The 14,753-nt window shown below is 40.0% G+C and overlaps 1 protein-coding gene across 2 annotated transcripts in view; it reads left to right on the top strand.

The window, feature by feature from the left end:
- Positions 1-14,753, top strand: part of LOC126458324 (thioredoxin domain-containing protein 11) — a 143,897-nt gene that overhangs the window by 22,826 nt on the left and 106,318 nt on the right. For both annotated transcript variants that reach the window (XM_050095279.1, XM_050095280.1), the window contains exons 2-3: positions 4,015-4,225; positions 8,093-8,323. In XM_050095279.1, the coding sequence (XP_049951236.1) occupies positions 4,015-4,225; positions 8,093-8,323 (442 nt within the window). The remainder of the gene's footprint in view (positions 1-4,014; positions 4,226-8,092; positions 8,324-14,753) is intronic.

Here is a 14,753-nt window from a genome sequence, read left to right as displayed (position 1 = left end):
TACATTCCATTATCCTTGTTTTGCTTTTGTTGATGTTCATCTTATATCCTCCTTTCAAGACACTGTCCATTCCATTCAACTGCTCTTCCAAGTCCTTTGCTGTCTCTGACAGAATTACAATGTCATCGGCGAACCTCAAAGTTTTTATTTCTTCTCCATGAATTTTAATACCTACTCCGAATTTTTCTTTTGTTTCCTTTACTGCTTGCTCAATATACAGATTGAACAACATCGGGGAGAGGCTACAACCCTGTCTTACTCCCTTCCCAACCACTGCTTCCCTTTCATGTCCCTCGACTCTTATAACTGCCATCTGGTTTCTGTACAAATTGTAAATAGCCTTTCGCTCCCTGTATTTTACCCCTGCCACCTTTAGAATTTGAAAGAGAGTATTCCAGTCAACACTGTCAAAAGCTTTCTCTAAGTCTACAAATGCTAGAAACGTAGGTTTGCCTTTCCTTAATCTTTCTTCTAAGATAAGCCGTAAGGTGAGTATTGCCTCACGTGTTCCAGTGTTTCTACGGAATCCAAACTGATCTTCCCCGAGGTTGGCTTCTACTAGTTTTTCCATTCGTCTGTAAAGAATTCGTGTTAGTATTTTGCAGCTGTGACTTATTAAGCTGATAGTTCGGTAATTTTACATCTGTCAACACCTGCTTTCTTTGGGATTGGAATTATTATATTCTTCTTGAAGTCTGAGGGTATTTCGCCTGTTTCATACAACTTGCTCACCAGATGGTAGAGTTTTGTCAGGACTGGCTCTTCCACGGCCGTCAGTAGTTCCAATGGAATATTGTCTACTCCGGGGGCCTTGTTTCGACTTAGGTCTTTCAGTGCTCTGTCAAACTCTTCACGCAGTATCATATCTCCCATTTCATCTTCATCTACATGCTCTTCCATTTCCATAATATTGTCCTCAAGTACATCGCCCTTGTATAGACCCTCTATATACTCCTTCCACCTTTCTGCTTTCCCTTCTTTGCTTAGAACTGGGTTTCCATCTGAGCTCTTGATATTCATACAAGTCGTTCTCTTATCTCCAAAGGTCTCTTTAATTTTCCTGTAGGCGGTATCTATCTTACCCCTAGTGAGATAGGCCTCTACATCCTTACATTTGTCCTCTAGCCATCCCTGCTTAGCCATTTTGCACTTCCTGTCGATCTCATTTTTGAGACGTTTGTATTCCTTTTTGCCTGTTTCACTTACTGCATTTTTATATTTTCTCCTTTCATCAATTAAATTCAATATTTCTTCTGTTACCCAAGGATTTCTACTAGCCCTCGTCTTTTTACCTACTTGATCCTCTGCTGCCTTCACTACTTCATCCCTCAAAGCTACCCATTCTTCTTCTACTGTATTTATTTCCCCCATTCCTGTCAATTGCTCCCTTATGCTCTCCCTGAATCTCTGTACAACCTCTGGTTCTTTTAGTTTATCCAGGTCCCATCTCCTTAAATTCCCACCTTTTTGCAGTTTCTTCAGTTTTAATCTACAGGTCATAACCAATAGATTGTGGTCAGAGTCCACATCTGCCCCTGGAAATGTCTTACAATTCAAAACCTGGTTCCTAAATCTCTGTCTTACCATTATATAATCTATCTGATACCTTTTAGTATCTCCAGGGTTCTTCCATGTATACAACCTTCTTTCATGATTCTTAAACCAAGTGTTAGTTATGATTATGTTGTGCTCTGTGCAAAATTCGACCAGGCGGCTTCCTCTTTCATTTCTGTCCCGCAATCCATATTCACCTACTATGTTTCCTTCTCTCCCTTTTCCTACACTCGAATTCCAGTCACCCATGACTATTAAATTTTCTTCTCCCTTCACAGTCTGAATAATTTCTTTTATTTCATCATACATTTCTTCAATTTCTTCGTCATCTGCAGAGCTAGTTGGCATATAAACTTGTACTACTGTAGTAGGCGTGGGCTTCGTATCTATCTTGGCCACAATAATGCGTTCACTATGCTGTTTGTAGTAGCTTACCCGCATTCCTATTTTCCTATTCATTATTAAACCTACTCCTGCATTACCCCTATTTGATTTTGTGTTTATAACCCTGTAGTCACCTGACCAGAAGTCTTGTTCCTCCTGCCACCGAACTTCACTAATTCCCACTATATCTAATTTCAACCTATCCATTTCCCTTTTTAAATTTTCTAACCTACCTGCCCGATTAAGGGATCTGACATTCCACGCTCCGATCCGTAGAATGCCAGTTTTCTTTCTCCTGATAACGACATCCTCTTGAGTAGTCCCCGCCCGGAAATCCGAATGGGGGACTATTTTACCTCCGGAATATTTTACCCAAGAGGACGCCATCATCATGTAATCATACAGTAAAGCTGCATGCCCTCGGGAAAAATTACGGCTGTAGTTTCCCCTTGCTTTCAGCCGTTCGCAGTACCAGCACAGCAAGGCCGTTTTGGTTATTGTTACAAGGCCAGATCAGTCAATCATCCAGACTGTTGCCCTTGCAACTACTGAAAAGGCTGCTGCCCCTCTTCAGGAACCACACGTTTGTCTGGCCTCTCAACAGATACCCCTCCGTTTTGGTTGCACCTACGGTACGGCTATCTGTATCGCTGAGGCACGCAAGCCTCCCCACCAACAGCAAGGTCCATGGTTCATGGGGGGGGAAGAGCACCCCTATGAAGGTGCAAATCAGATTCGCTTTAAATCTGCACTGTAACAGTTGTGAGGGTTTGTTGTTATTGAGTTTGGACATGGTGAGTTGATGTTCATCAATAGTACCGCTAAGGTGACAAAGACACCATTATCAGCACTTCACTGAGTTTCAACAAGGTCAGGTAACAGGGCTACAAGGAGCTGGATGTTCCTTCTGTGATTTTGCTGGAAGACTTGACAGGAATGTAGCCACTGTACATGATTGCTGGCAGAGGTGATCACGAGAATGTACACTCACAAGACAACCCGGCTCCATACAGCTACGTGGCACTACCAGGAGGGAAGACCATTGTTTTTGGTGTATAGCCCTAATGCATCATATTGTGTTTGCAGCTGCAGTTTGAGCAGCAGTTGGCACCACAACACAACAAACTGTTACAAATAGGTCACTTCAAGGACAGCTCTGAGCCAGATGCCCTGTAGCTTGTTGGAGGGTATGGTGGAGCTCTGTTGTGTTTCTAAAGAAAGCTGCCTCTACCTCAGTGCCAATGATGACTGTGTGTTGTTTAGGAGGAGGCCAGTTGAGGGCCTACAGCCAGACTGTCTACATGTCAGACATACTGGACTTTCACCTGGAGTTATGGTATGGGGTGCAATTTTGCAAGACAGCAAGAGCTCTCTCACGGTTATCCCACACACACTGACTGCAAATTTATACATCAGTCTGGTGATTAGACCTATTGTGCTGTCATTCATGAACAGAATTCTGCGGGGTGTTTTGCAACAAAATAACACTCGCCCTCATGCCACCATTGTAACCCAACATACTCTACAGATTGTCGACATGTTGCCTTGTCCTGCTCGATCACCAGATTTGTCTCCAATTGAGCACATATTGGACGTCATCGGACGACAACTACAGTGTCATCCACAAACAGCATTAACTGTCCCTTTATTGACTGACCAAGTACAATAGACACAGAACTCCATCCCACAAACTGACGTCCGGCACTTGTACACTCACAATGCATGCATGTGTCGATGCTTGCATTTAATCTTCTGGTGGTTACACCTGTTATCAATCTCTCAGCATTTCACATTTGCAATGGTTTATCTTGTGCTTACATTAACTTGTTGTCTTGCAATGTTAATCACTTAAATATGTTACCCAGACAGATGTATTCCCGAAATTTCATTACTGTACATGAATTATTTTTTTCGTATTGCAGTTTTTTCAGTCAGTGTTATAGTTTACTTTAATATGTAATAGCTAGTTTTTCTATAACAGTATAGTAGAATCTTCAACTTAATAAATAAATATATTTGAAAGTATGTATCCTTGCAGAAAAAAATTGTTTTGTTCTTTATTAATTTGTTTTACAGGCCTCCAAAGATTTCAAAAAGTCCTCCAGCAGTACCATTTTTTCCACGTACTTCGCTAGTTGCTGACTTCTTCCAGGGTAACTTAATGTCAGCTTTTCAACGGATTGCCGAATGTGATGTCTCTTTCATAATGTACTATGCTCCATGGGATGCCGAAAGTCAAGTATTACGTGACCAGTTTAAGGCCATCACTCAGTTTTACTACCGACAGGTTTGTCCAATTTCCATCTTTTGATTTGTCTTTCATTGTGATTATAACCTTCAGTTAATTAATGCTGTGCTACTTGATGTGTTCCACACCCTTGAAGGATCTCCTTCCTGATGGGATTTATGGGACGCAAAATGTGAATAAATGAATGCATGCTGAGTTAATATTACCAGATGCTGATGTAACAAAAATGGGATGCAGTGCTGAAAGTAGTGGAAGAAGTTTATATAAACATAAGGCACCCAGTGCAAAACTCAACAGAAAATTCTAAAAAAAGTGTATGAGGTGGCAGCACCACAGCCCTTAAAAATCATTCTATTAAGTGCGTGTTTACCTGTAAAAGAGAAGCAATAGCTGGAGAAAATGTTACACTTGTCATCCACATTCATAAGTCAGTAGGGGATAGCAAAACACGATCAGCATGGAACAAACTGTCAGATGTTGGCTACTATGTACCATATTTGAGAAGCTAAATAAGTCAAAAGTGGCAGAAAGAACAGTGAAATTTAAGAGTTTAGAGGAGGACCAAATGCAGCTGGAAATGTAAGTCTGTGAAAGATGGACTGTGTGGGCAAAAAAGGGAGTGGCTACACACAAGATAAATGATCTAACAGAAGTGTACAAGAGAAGTTGCAAGATATAAAAATGGTATAGGGAAAATATGTAGATGATTAGAGAGATAGTATCAGAATCTCTCTGTTATCATGGTGGTGGGTTTGGCTGGGGGGGGGGGGGGGGGGATTTGTAACAAGAACAAGAAGAAAGGTTTCCAGACTAAACCTGTAGAAACCTTCCTTTTGCAAAATTCCATGCTAACACATTATGAATGCAAAAGAACTTCAGAATGTATATTAAATTTCCAGTGGGTGTTCTGTGGAATTGTTGAGACTAACATCAGTATATCAACAGAAATACATTGCCTGTCAAAACAGTGAAATACACAGAAGACATGGTTGAATCTCAGTGTAATTTCATGCACATCATCGGTGGGTATGTAAAGGATTAGAGTCACAACTCTCTGTGACAGGTAGGTTGGTCATCAAAGTGCAGTAGTGTTGTTCGTGTTTTGTGTTATTACCAGGCCTTGCAGAATATGTAAGAAGTGTGAACAAACTCAGATGTTGAGTGATCACTGTGAAAAACAAGGCACGTAATCGTGAGACACATCATTATCAACGCATAAGAAGTTTAAAAACCAACGAGTCGAATCGTGCAGTATCATGATTTGTGCAGCATTCAGATGTAACATTAACCCGATGTTGGGCAGCATTGGAAACTGAGGACAGGCATACTTGTTGTCAAAGTTGCAGTTGACAATGTCTAAGCACCGTAAGGGAATATCCCTGTATTGTCCACCAAGCATGTAGTACTCCTTCACATCTGTGCCTGTCATCAGGGATCAAGTACTGGACTCCCTGCAACATTTTGTGTTGTTCTGCACCATTGGGCAGAATCTAGCAGCAGCCAAACTAGGGATTACCACCACATGTGCAGGCTTCTGCAACACAAATGGCTGCACTTGGAGTGATGCCTTGATCAGTAAGTGTGGACTGCTGATGAATGGCATCAAATTGTATTCATTGATGATTCACGGCTCAGCACTACTCTGGATGACCATTGTCAGTGAATATGGTGGCGACCTGGGGAGAGGTCCCATTCTTCCGATGTTTTAGAGAGGCACAATGGTGTTACCTCTGGTGTAATGCAGTGGGGAGCCATCGGGTATAACTTCAGGTCATGGGTGGCTGTAATTGAGGAATCTCTGACGATACAATGGGACGTCACAGACATTGTGTGTCATTTTATCTTGCTGCTCATGTGGCAGTACTGTGGTGCCATTTTTCAACAGGATAATGCTTGCCCATGGCATGTTTCTCTATGAACTGTGCGCATGATATTGAGATAGCCTTGTGTCTGAAAAGAGCCCTGCACCTATCCCTGATAGAATGAGTAGGATCACCTCAGATGTCAACTCCATCCCACTGCCAGTATCCAGAGTATCAAGAACAATAGTTGTGTGGTCCAGTTTGCTACAGAAGAAGGTACAGTGGCTTTATGAAACTTTTTCCAAATGAATTGGTGCATGCACCCAGACCACAGGAGATGCAACCTCATACTAATAAGTGGAGTCATATTGTCAAGTTCTTTGTAAATTTGACTTGAATTTATAATCACTAAATAACATCACAGCCCCTTTCAACTCATGAAGTTTCATTTTGTTTCCTCCTCCCTGTGTTTATCCTCCACTTTTTTCATCAGGCAATGTATTTGTAGCACTGTGCACTTCCCGTTTGTCATAGTAAGTGTCATTTGATATTCTTTAGTGTAGTTCTTTAAAGTAGTAGAGCTTATCAATGAAAAAACATATGGTTGATATTCTAATGTTCATCATCCTCTGTTTGTATTTGTATTGATAAAAATATTGTTTTTGTTGTATTTGTAGATGATGCAAGTGTGAAAAATGTGTAATGAAAATGATGTTACTAGGGTCATTCAATAATTAATGCCCCACATTTTTAAAAAAATGCATTAATACACATAGACAAACATCCTTGTTCGTGCTTCACATTTGATGTTTGTTCTGTGCACCAATGAAGTTTCAAACTATTCTGGCAGATGGCGGAGCCTTAATACAGTGTCAAAATAGTGTCTACATACAGCTCGTGTTACAAGCAGCGTGCTGTTATTGAATTCTTGAGTGCAGAAAAAGAAACCGTGGTGAACATCCATAAACATTTGTGTGCAGTGTATGGCAACGCTGCAGTTGATAGGAGTGTAGTTGGGCAATGGGTAAAGAAAGTTGCAGCCTCAGGATATGCAGAAACAGAGCTCCATGATCAGCCACGCTCGGGATCTCCTGTCAGAGCCACTGCTCCACACATGCTGAATAGTGATGGTGACTGTGTAGAAAAATAGGACATGTTGATGTATATTGTCACCAAATGCTGACTCTTAACAATAAATATGTTCTGAGAAAAAAATGTGGGACATTACTTATTGAATGACCCTCGTACAAATATGGTAGTGGGTAACAACATTGCGTGGTTTATGGGAGCACATTGTGTGTGAATTGCAACAATACACTGTACATTACATTACACTGCCTGTATTAAATAAATCAATAGATAAATATGTTCTGGGATATGGAAAGGAATCAAAGATACACATTTCATTTAAGTACAGTACAACAGAATTTTTTAATTATGAAATATTATAATCTGACAGTGATAAATGATAAAACAAATTACAATACAAGCAAATATATTGGTTTTAATAGTTCCTGCCCCTCTGTTTGATACAGTTAATGGTCTCTCTATTCCATCTGTAGGTGAACGTAAAATAATATTATAACTTAAACTTGAGTTTTTGCAGGCATATAAAATGTTATGGGAATGTAGCTACGTGACAGTCATTAATAATGTCACTTGGCTGGAATGCCATAAGTTATTTGAATATTGGAACTCTTGGCAAAAAGTAATCTTTCACTTGTATGTTTTTGTAAGTGGAAATAGAATGGTAACACATTAACACATGAAACTTAAAGTTGTTCATTCTTATTTACTATGTTGTGTGATAGCTTCCTTCTATGTTATTCTACATATTTTGTTCTTTGAGGATGACAGAATGTTATCTCAGGGTTTTTAATGAGTGTTATTTTATGATATCTAAAAACTGAATATTTAACATGTTAAGTAAATTTATGATTATTATTACTGATTTTGATTCATTACTCTTATAATTTTTTTTTTTAAGTCGGAAGATAATTTAATAATGTTAAGTGATTTTTTGTTTGGCTTTTATCATAGGTTCCTCTATCAGTCATAATCCACACATCAATTGTAATTTTTCAAATATCGGCTCACTTTGCAGGTGTACTTTGCTGCAATCAACTGTTGGCAACCTCGAAGTGAATGCCGTCAGTATTTCACAAAATTGGTACACTTTCCAGTATTCATAGCTTACACACAGCATGCAAAAGGAATACAATATCGAGGGCCAAAACATGCAGCAAATATGGCACGTTTCTTGACAAATGTTATTAGACCACTTGTAAGAATTGAACAGCCAAATGACTTACAAGATCTCCTTGCTCGCCATGATGTGAGTGAATTTATTCATTTTCATATCAGTATGTAGATACAAGTGTCATTCTTTCATTTATTCTCTAGGTTAATCTTAAATAGGAGTGTATTTAATTGTTTCTTATTACAACGAGTGCCTTTCCTAGATATTAAGTGAAGTAATTCTGTTTTTCTGGTTATGATGATACATCAATTAATTTTTAATTTCAGTTTTAAATGGCAGTGTTCTTTATCAAATTTGGTCTATATATGGCATTAAGAGTAGAAAAATGAAGGTATACAATGATCACAATGGGATATTATGCAACATGTCATATTAAACATACTTTCCACACAACATAGCCACATATAATACATCGTAGTATAAAAATAGTGTACTAAATAATGAAATACCATGCTTATATATTTAATATCGCTCTTTTACATCTTATTGTATATGCAGGACAATCTGTGTTTATTGATGTGGCTGTTATTTGCTGCAAGTGGGTCAAAAGTTTGTTGCATATAGTGGACATTACTTCAGCCATGTAATTTATGTTGTACCTCGTATTACATACATGTGTGTTGTGTTCTTGACTGGGGGAAGAGAAATCTAAAAAATTATGTCATAAGTGGTCTATGGCCTTAAAAGTATTGCTCCATAAAAAAATTGACCTACCTGCTATGAGACCACCATGAAACACTGTTCAGTGATGCAAATACAATGGTTAACAAACACGAATAGGGTGCTGTCAGCATGTGAAATGTAGATGGAAATTCTAAAACTGAGACATGCTGCCAGGGAGGGATTAATATAGTACATAACTACAATGTTTATTTGTGTGCTTGGATTGTCAGTTGGAAGCAGCAGAGTTCAAATCCTGATTAGGCCATCCAGACCTAGGCTGTCAGCAATTTCCATAAATCAGTTTTGGTGGTTCCTCTGAAAACAATATGGACAAATTCCTTACCTTTTCTTGAGACATTATAGCCTTGTCTTTCTTCCTTTCTTTCCTGTCCTCTCCTTTCATCATGTACTCATAAGGTATATTTGAAAAAGAATGTTAATACTCAAAGGAGTACTTTTGTATGGAGCAAATGTGAAACTTCATTTTGAAAGAAAACAGTTTAAAAAATAAAATTTATAATTTTTTAAGAAAACAAATTACATTTCGAAATATTCAGAAATTAATGACTTGTTATTGAGTTTGAGAGGCACTATTGGTCTATCTGTCATTTTGTGGCTGCTGTTTTAACTTTGCCCTGCAGAAGTGTTCTGTTGCAGTCATTTTTGTAGATGCACACAAAATTTGAGTTTAGTTGTATAATAGGAGTAAATATTGAGTAAACAGTTTTGAACCACATAGAGACACTAGCAAACATGTAAAAGCTTGTAAAGAATGGAACTAGAAGTGATAGAACAGTGACTTTGCATTAACTGTAAGGGGCCCAGTCATTTTTGAGAACCAAGGAAATAAGCGAGCACATTTTACTTATTTTTGTAAGAAACTTAACATCAGGTCTTAGGTCACGAAGTAGGTGAAGTTAAGGATTTCTGCTAGGCAGTAAAATTACCAGTGATGAATGGAGCAAGGAGGACATCCAAAGCAGACCAGCACTGGCAAAATGGGCTTCCTGGCCAAAAGAAGTCCAGAGGCCTTAATTTGGGGAAGAAATTTCTGAAATTATATGTTTGGAGTACAGCATTGTATGGTAGTGAAACATGGACTGTAAGAAAAGGACATCTGTTAAGACATCAGGGACTGACTTCCAAGGTACTAGAGGGAGCTGTAGAGGGCAAAAACTGTAGAGGAAGGCAGAAATCAGAATACTCCCAGCAGGTAACTGAGGACTTAGGTTGCAAATGCTGCTCTGAGATGAAGGGTTTGCACAGGATAGAAATTCATGGCGGGCCGCTTCAAACCAGTCAGAAGACGGATGGCTCAAAAGAAAAAAGAAAAGGATAGTTTCTACAAAGGGTACTAGGAAAGATTTGCAATACAGCTTTATTTATTTAATTTTCTCAAAGTAATTTGTGCCACATTGAATACACCTCTCCATCCTCTGAAACTAATCCCTAAACCAGTTCTCCCAAGTTTCTGTAGGGAGTAAGGCACACTCATTGTTCCAAGCCCTCTGGAGGTCCTCATCACTTGAAAACTGCACTCCTTTCAGCCTCATTTTCACATGTAGGAACAGTGCAAAGTCACAAGGAGCAAGGTCTGGACTGTAAGAAGGGTGCTCAAGAAGTTTCAGCTCTGTACTCTGCAAATATAGAGTGCTTGCTTTGGTGTGGTAAGCTGGAGTGTTGTCATGATGGAGGAACAAAGTGTCCATTCCTGACTTCGCTCACAGGCTCTTAAAAGATTTGATGACTTTGGTCAGGCGTTGCTCAGTGTACCACATAGCTGTGACTGTCTTATGTGTGTCCAAAACAACATGGTCCACAATCCCGCTCGATTTGGGGGGGGGGAGGGGGGGGAAGGAAAGACAGCCATCTTTTCTCCTCTACTGGTGTATCGTCTTCTTCAAAGACCCAAACTTTGCTTTGAGTATTAGTCAGCATGTCATAATAGTACAGCCAAGTCTCATAACCTGTCACAGTGTTATTCCACATACTGAAATGGTCCCCTAGAAAACTTCCTGAACATCTCCCAGCACCAAGTCACATGTCGTGTCATCTGCCCGTCTGTCAGTCTGTGTGGCACCCAGAGACAACAAAGTTTCTTTACTTGCAAATGATCATGCAGAATCATACTAATTGCTGGTGCATTTAGCCCTAAGATCCTCTATCTGCTTTTAGGTCACTCACCTGTCATCATTCATTTTCCTTACAGCATCAATGTTTTCCTCCATAACTGATGAGTGTGGCCTTCTTGTCCTCCGAGTGTCCTTCAGAGTGAAATTTCCTCTTTGTAATTCTCTGTACCACATGAATACAATGTAGACACACATCACGGAGTGCAAGAGTCATTTCTTTAAAGCACTGGTCATGTTTAAACCACGTTCAAAGTTGTACCACAAAACTGCCTGAATCTCACTTTGCGACCATGACCCCATAGCAAGCCCTTCAAACTAACCCTGCTAGTGATTGATTGTGCCCACAGACTTGACACATCGGCTACAGTGCAAGTATGAAGTATTCTCAGAATACAGCAGCAATAAGCCTCCTGCAGCTTATTGTTGCATCATATTGCAAACCTTCTGTAGTACTCCTTGTAGTCACCATATAGCAGAGATGTTACATCACAGATAGGTACATCTAAAATACTGCCAAACAAAGCTTCCGGCCAAACCGGACTTCTGGCCTTTGCAGCCTGTGTGTGTGTGTGTGTGTGTGTGTGTGTGTGTGTGTTGAGCAAAAACTTATTTTGACTGTTGTTTGGTTGTGCCTATCTGTGACTCAGCATCTGTGCTATATGGTGAGAGCAACTATCTTTTTCATAATATTGTCATTGTTCTAGCCTCGATTTTCCATTGTCTAACTACTTAGTTTTATCTCTTAGATACAATGTTTCCTGGTTCCAAGATGTAACAGTTGGTCCAAAATGTTCATCAGACCTGATATCTTCTCTTACTTATTGAGCTAACACACTTTATTGTTACAATAACTTATTGACATAAAATTACTGCTAAATAAAGCTCCAGAGCCTTCAGTTCTATGCTCATGATTCATACCTAATGGCAGTGGCGAAAGTGCATCCAAAATTGTGTTAGGTGAAAATTTAACATAATTAATTTCTGATTTAAAATCTTGTAAAAATAAAATCCATTTCATTAATCAACCGTATAATAATTCACTCTCCATTAACTATGCTAATGCCTGATGATGTGTATGTGTAATATTTTTGAGCCCAGTGTTGGAGTCTAAAAGTTTTGTAGACTCCACACTATAGTTAGAAGTTCTTTCTCAATCACTGAGTAATTCAGCTCATGCTTAATAAGACAATGACTAGCAAAATTTATGGTTCAGAATATCATGAAAATAGTCAGTTTAAAAAAAAATATAATGTAATTGGATTGATAAAAAATCTATTCACCGAACGACAGCAGGCAAACACAATATAAAGATGTTAAAATTTGAAAGCTTTTGGAGCCAGTGGCTCCTTTTTCTGGCAGAAGGGTTGAAGGGGAGCGAAGAGGGTGAAGGAAAAGGATTGGTGAAGTTTAGGTAATGGAGTTTGGAAAAGTCACCCAGAACCCCAGGTCAGTGGAGACTTACCAAATGGGATGAGAAGGAAAGCCTGATTCTTGGGGATTTCACTGGACAGGATATGAGAGCCTGAGAGTTTAAAGGTGGAAGAAAGAGATTGCAGCCAAAACATTGTGTACTAGATGATAAGAGCGGAAAGCTAAGTGCATTGTATGTGATAGAGGTGGGAGAAGCTAAGTGCATTGTATGTGATAGAGGTGGGATGGCAAGGGGGGAGGGTGGGGGGTGGGGGGGGGGACAGAAATAGAGAAGTCAGAAAATGAAAGAAATAGAAAATTGAAAGGGATTGGAGAAAGGAATAGTTACTATGAAGAAATGCTGAGACTGAAGAAGATGGATTCTCTGCTGAAGGATATTGTGTGTTGCCAGTATAGTCCCTCTGCCTATGCTCATTCACCCTAATGGAAAACTTGGTGGTAGTCATGCCAATGTAAAAGGCTGAATAGTGTTTACATAATAGCTGGTATATTGCATGTTACTTCACAGATGGATATCCCTTTGATAGTGTATTTTTTCCCAGTTACAAGGTTGGTATAGGCGGACGTTGGTTGGCGAGTGCATAGGGCAAGTCTTACAGTGGGGATGGTCACAGGGGTCTGCAACATAACCCTAAACTCTCCTCCGCAGAAATCCCGTCCTTCATTCCCTAAAAGCTGATAACTCTATCATTATCCTCCCAGCACACAAGGTGGTACTTGACTGATGGGAGTATGTAAGTGAGGATCCGTGCCAGCTGTTGGACAGCTCTGCATGCAGCATCTGCCATCAAGACCCCATCCATGTGATACAAACCAAGGTGGCGATTCTTCTGGAAAACCTGGAATTCTTAGGAAATTATACTTTTCCTTGAAAAAATCAGGGACACATCAGGGAATTTCAGAATTTTGTAAAATGTCAGGGAATTCTGTGGTTTTAACCTAACATTGGAATTTTATTTCACCGAGCTTATGAAAGCCAAGGGAGATACTCAGTCCCCATCCCTCCAAATCACTGTTATTTTCTCAGAGCTTCTTATGACATAATCTTCCTCCCCAGACCTGAAATTCTCAGAAATGTAGGCACCAAGTGAACTGACCTACAGTCCCTCCTTAAATTCTCCAGCCCCTCACGAGGACTAACACCTCAATCCATAGAACTTCTTATTCTACCCAAACCACACACCACACACAGCCTTCTTCCTAAGGTCCACGAACCCAATCATCCTAGCTGTCTCTCACTCACTGGCTTCAAAGCAACCATTGAACTTAAATCTGCCTCTGTTGATCATCACCTGCAACATGTAGTGCAATGACTTCCCTCTTATGTTAAAGATACCAACCATTTCCTCGATCCTCTGAGATCTGTGCCCAGCCTACTCCCACCACACACTTTGCTTGTCACCATTGATGCCACCTCCCTCTATACCAACATCCCCCATGTACATGGTCTGTCTGCTGCTGAGCTTTTCCTCAGTCAGCACCAAGATATATCAAACGTATGACATCCTTACTGCTCACCTTTCTCACTGTAATCAACTTTATACTTACCAACTACTGCTTTACCTTCAAGGGGCAGACATACAAACAGATCAGGGGCACCGTCATGGGATTCAGGGTGGCTCTTTCCTATTTCAATCTTTTCGTGAGTTGCTTGGGGATGGAGAGGGCAGCAAGGGGGGTGGGGGGTGGGGTGGGGGGGGGGGAGAGCTTTCTTGGGATCCATAAATCTTCAGCCCCAAGTTTGGGTTAGATATATTGATGACATCTGTTCCATATGTAATCATCCCAGTTAAATTTTACATGGTCCAATTCCAAATCCCCTCACTTCCCGTGATGTTGACCTCGTCCTCACTGACGGTCAGCTATGCACTTCTGTTCACTATTAACAAACAATAGTATTTGCTTTTTGACAGTTGCCATCCATTACATGTCAAATGTTCCCTACCATATAGTCTTGGCATTCAAGGCAAATGTATTTGTTCATATTTGCTCAGATGCAGACTCTTTACACATACACATGACCATTCTCACTTCAGCCTTTACTGGATGTAATTACCCCATCAGCCTTGATCAAAACTAGATTTCCCAGTCCATCATATCCAACCCTAGTACTGCTGACCCCTCCAAAGAGAAGCTTAGGAGTATACCTCTTGTCACTCAGTGTTATCCTGGTCTTGAATGTATTAATCAGCAACTTTGACAAGGCTTTGCTCTGAAATGAGGTCCATTCTGTCTGACATTTGGTCCACTACACCTAGAATAGCTTTTCATCACCTGCG

Source organism: Schistocerca serialis, chromosome 2 (assembly GCF_023864345.2).
Source record: "Schistocerca serialis cubense isolate TAMUIC-IGC-003099 chromosome 2, iqSchSeri2.2, whole genome shotgun sequence".
NCBI classification, from domain to species: Eukaryota; Metazoa; Arthropoda; class Insecta; order Orthoptera; family Acrididae; genus Schistocerca; species Schistocerca serialis.
Note: the sequence above shows the minus strand (reverse complement) of the source record. Positions and strands in the feature narration are given on the sequence as shown.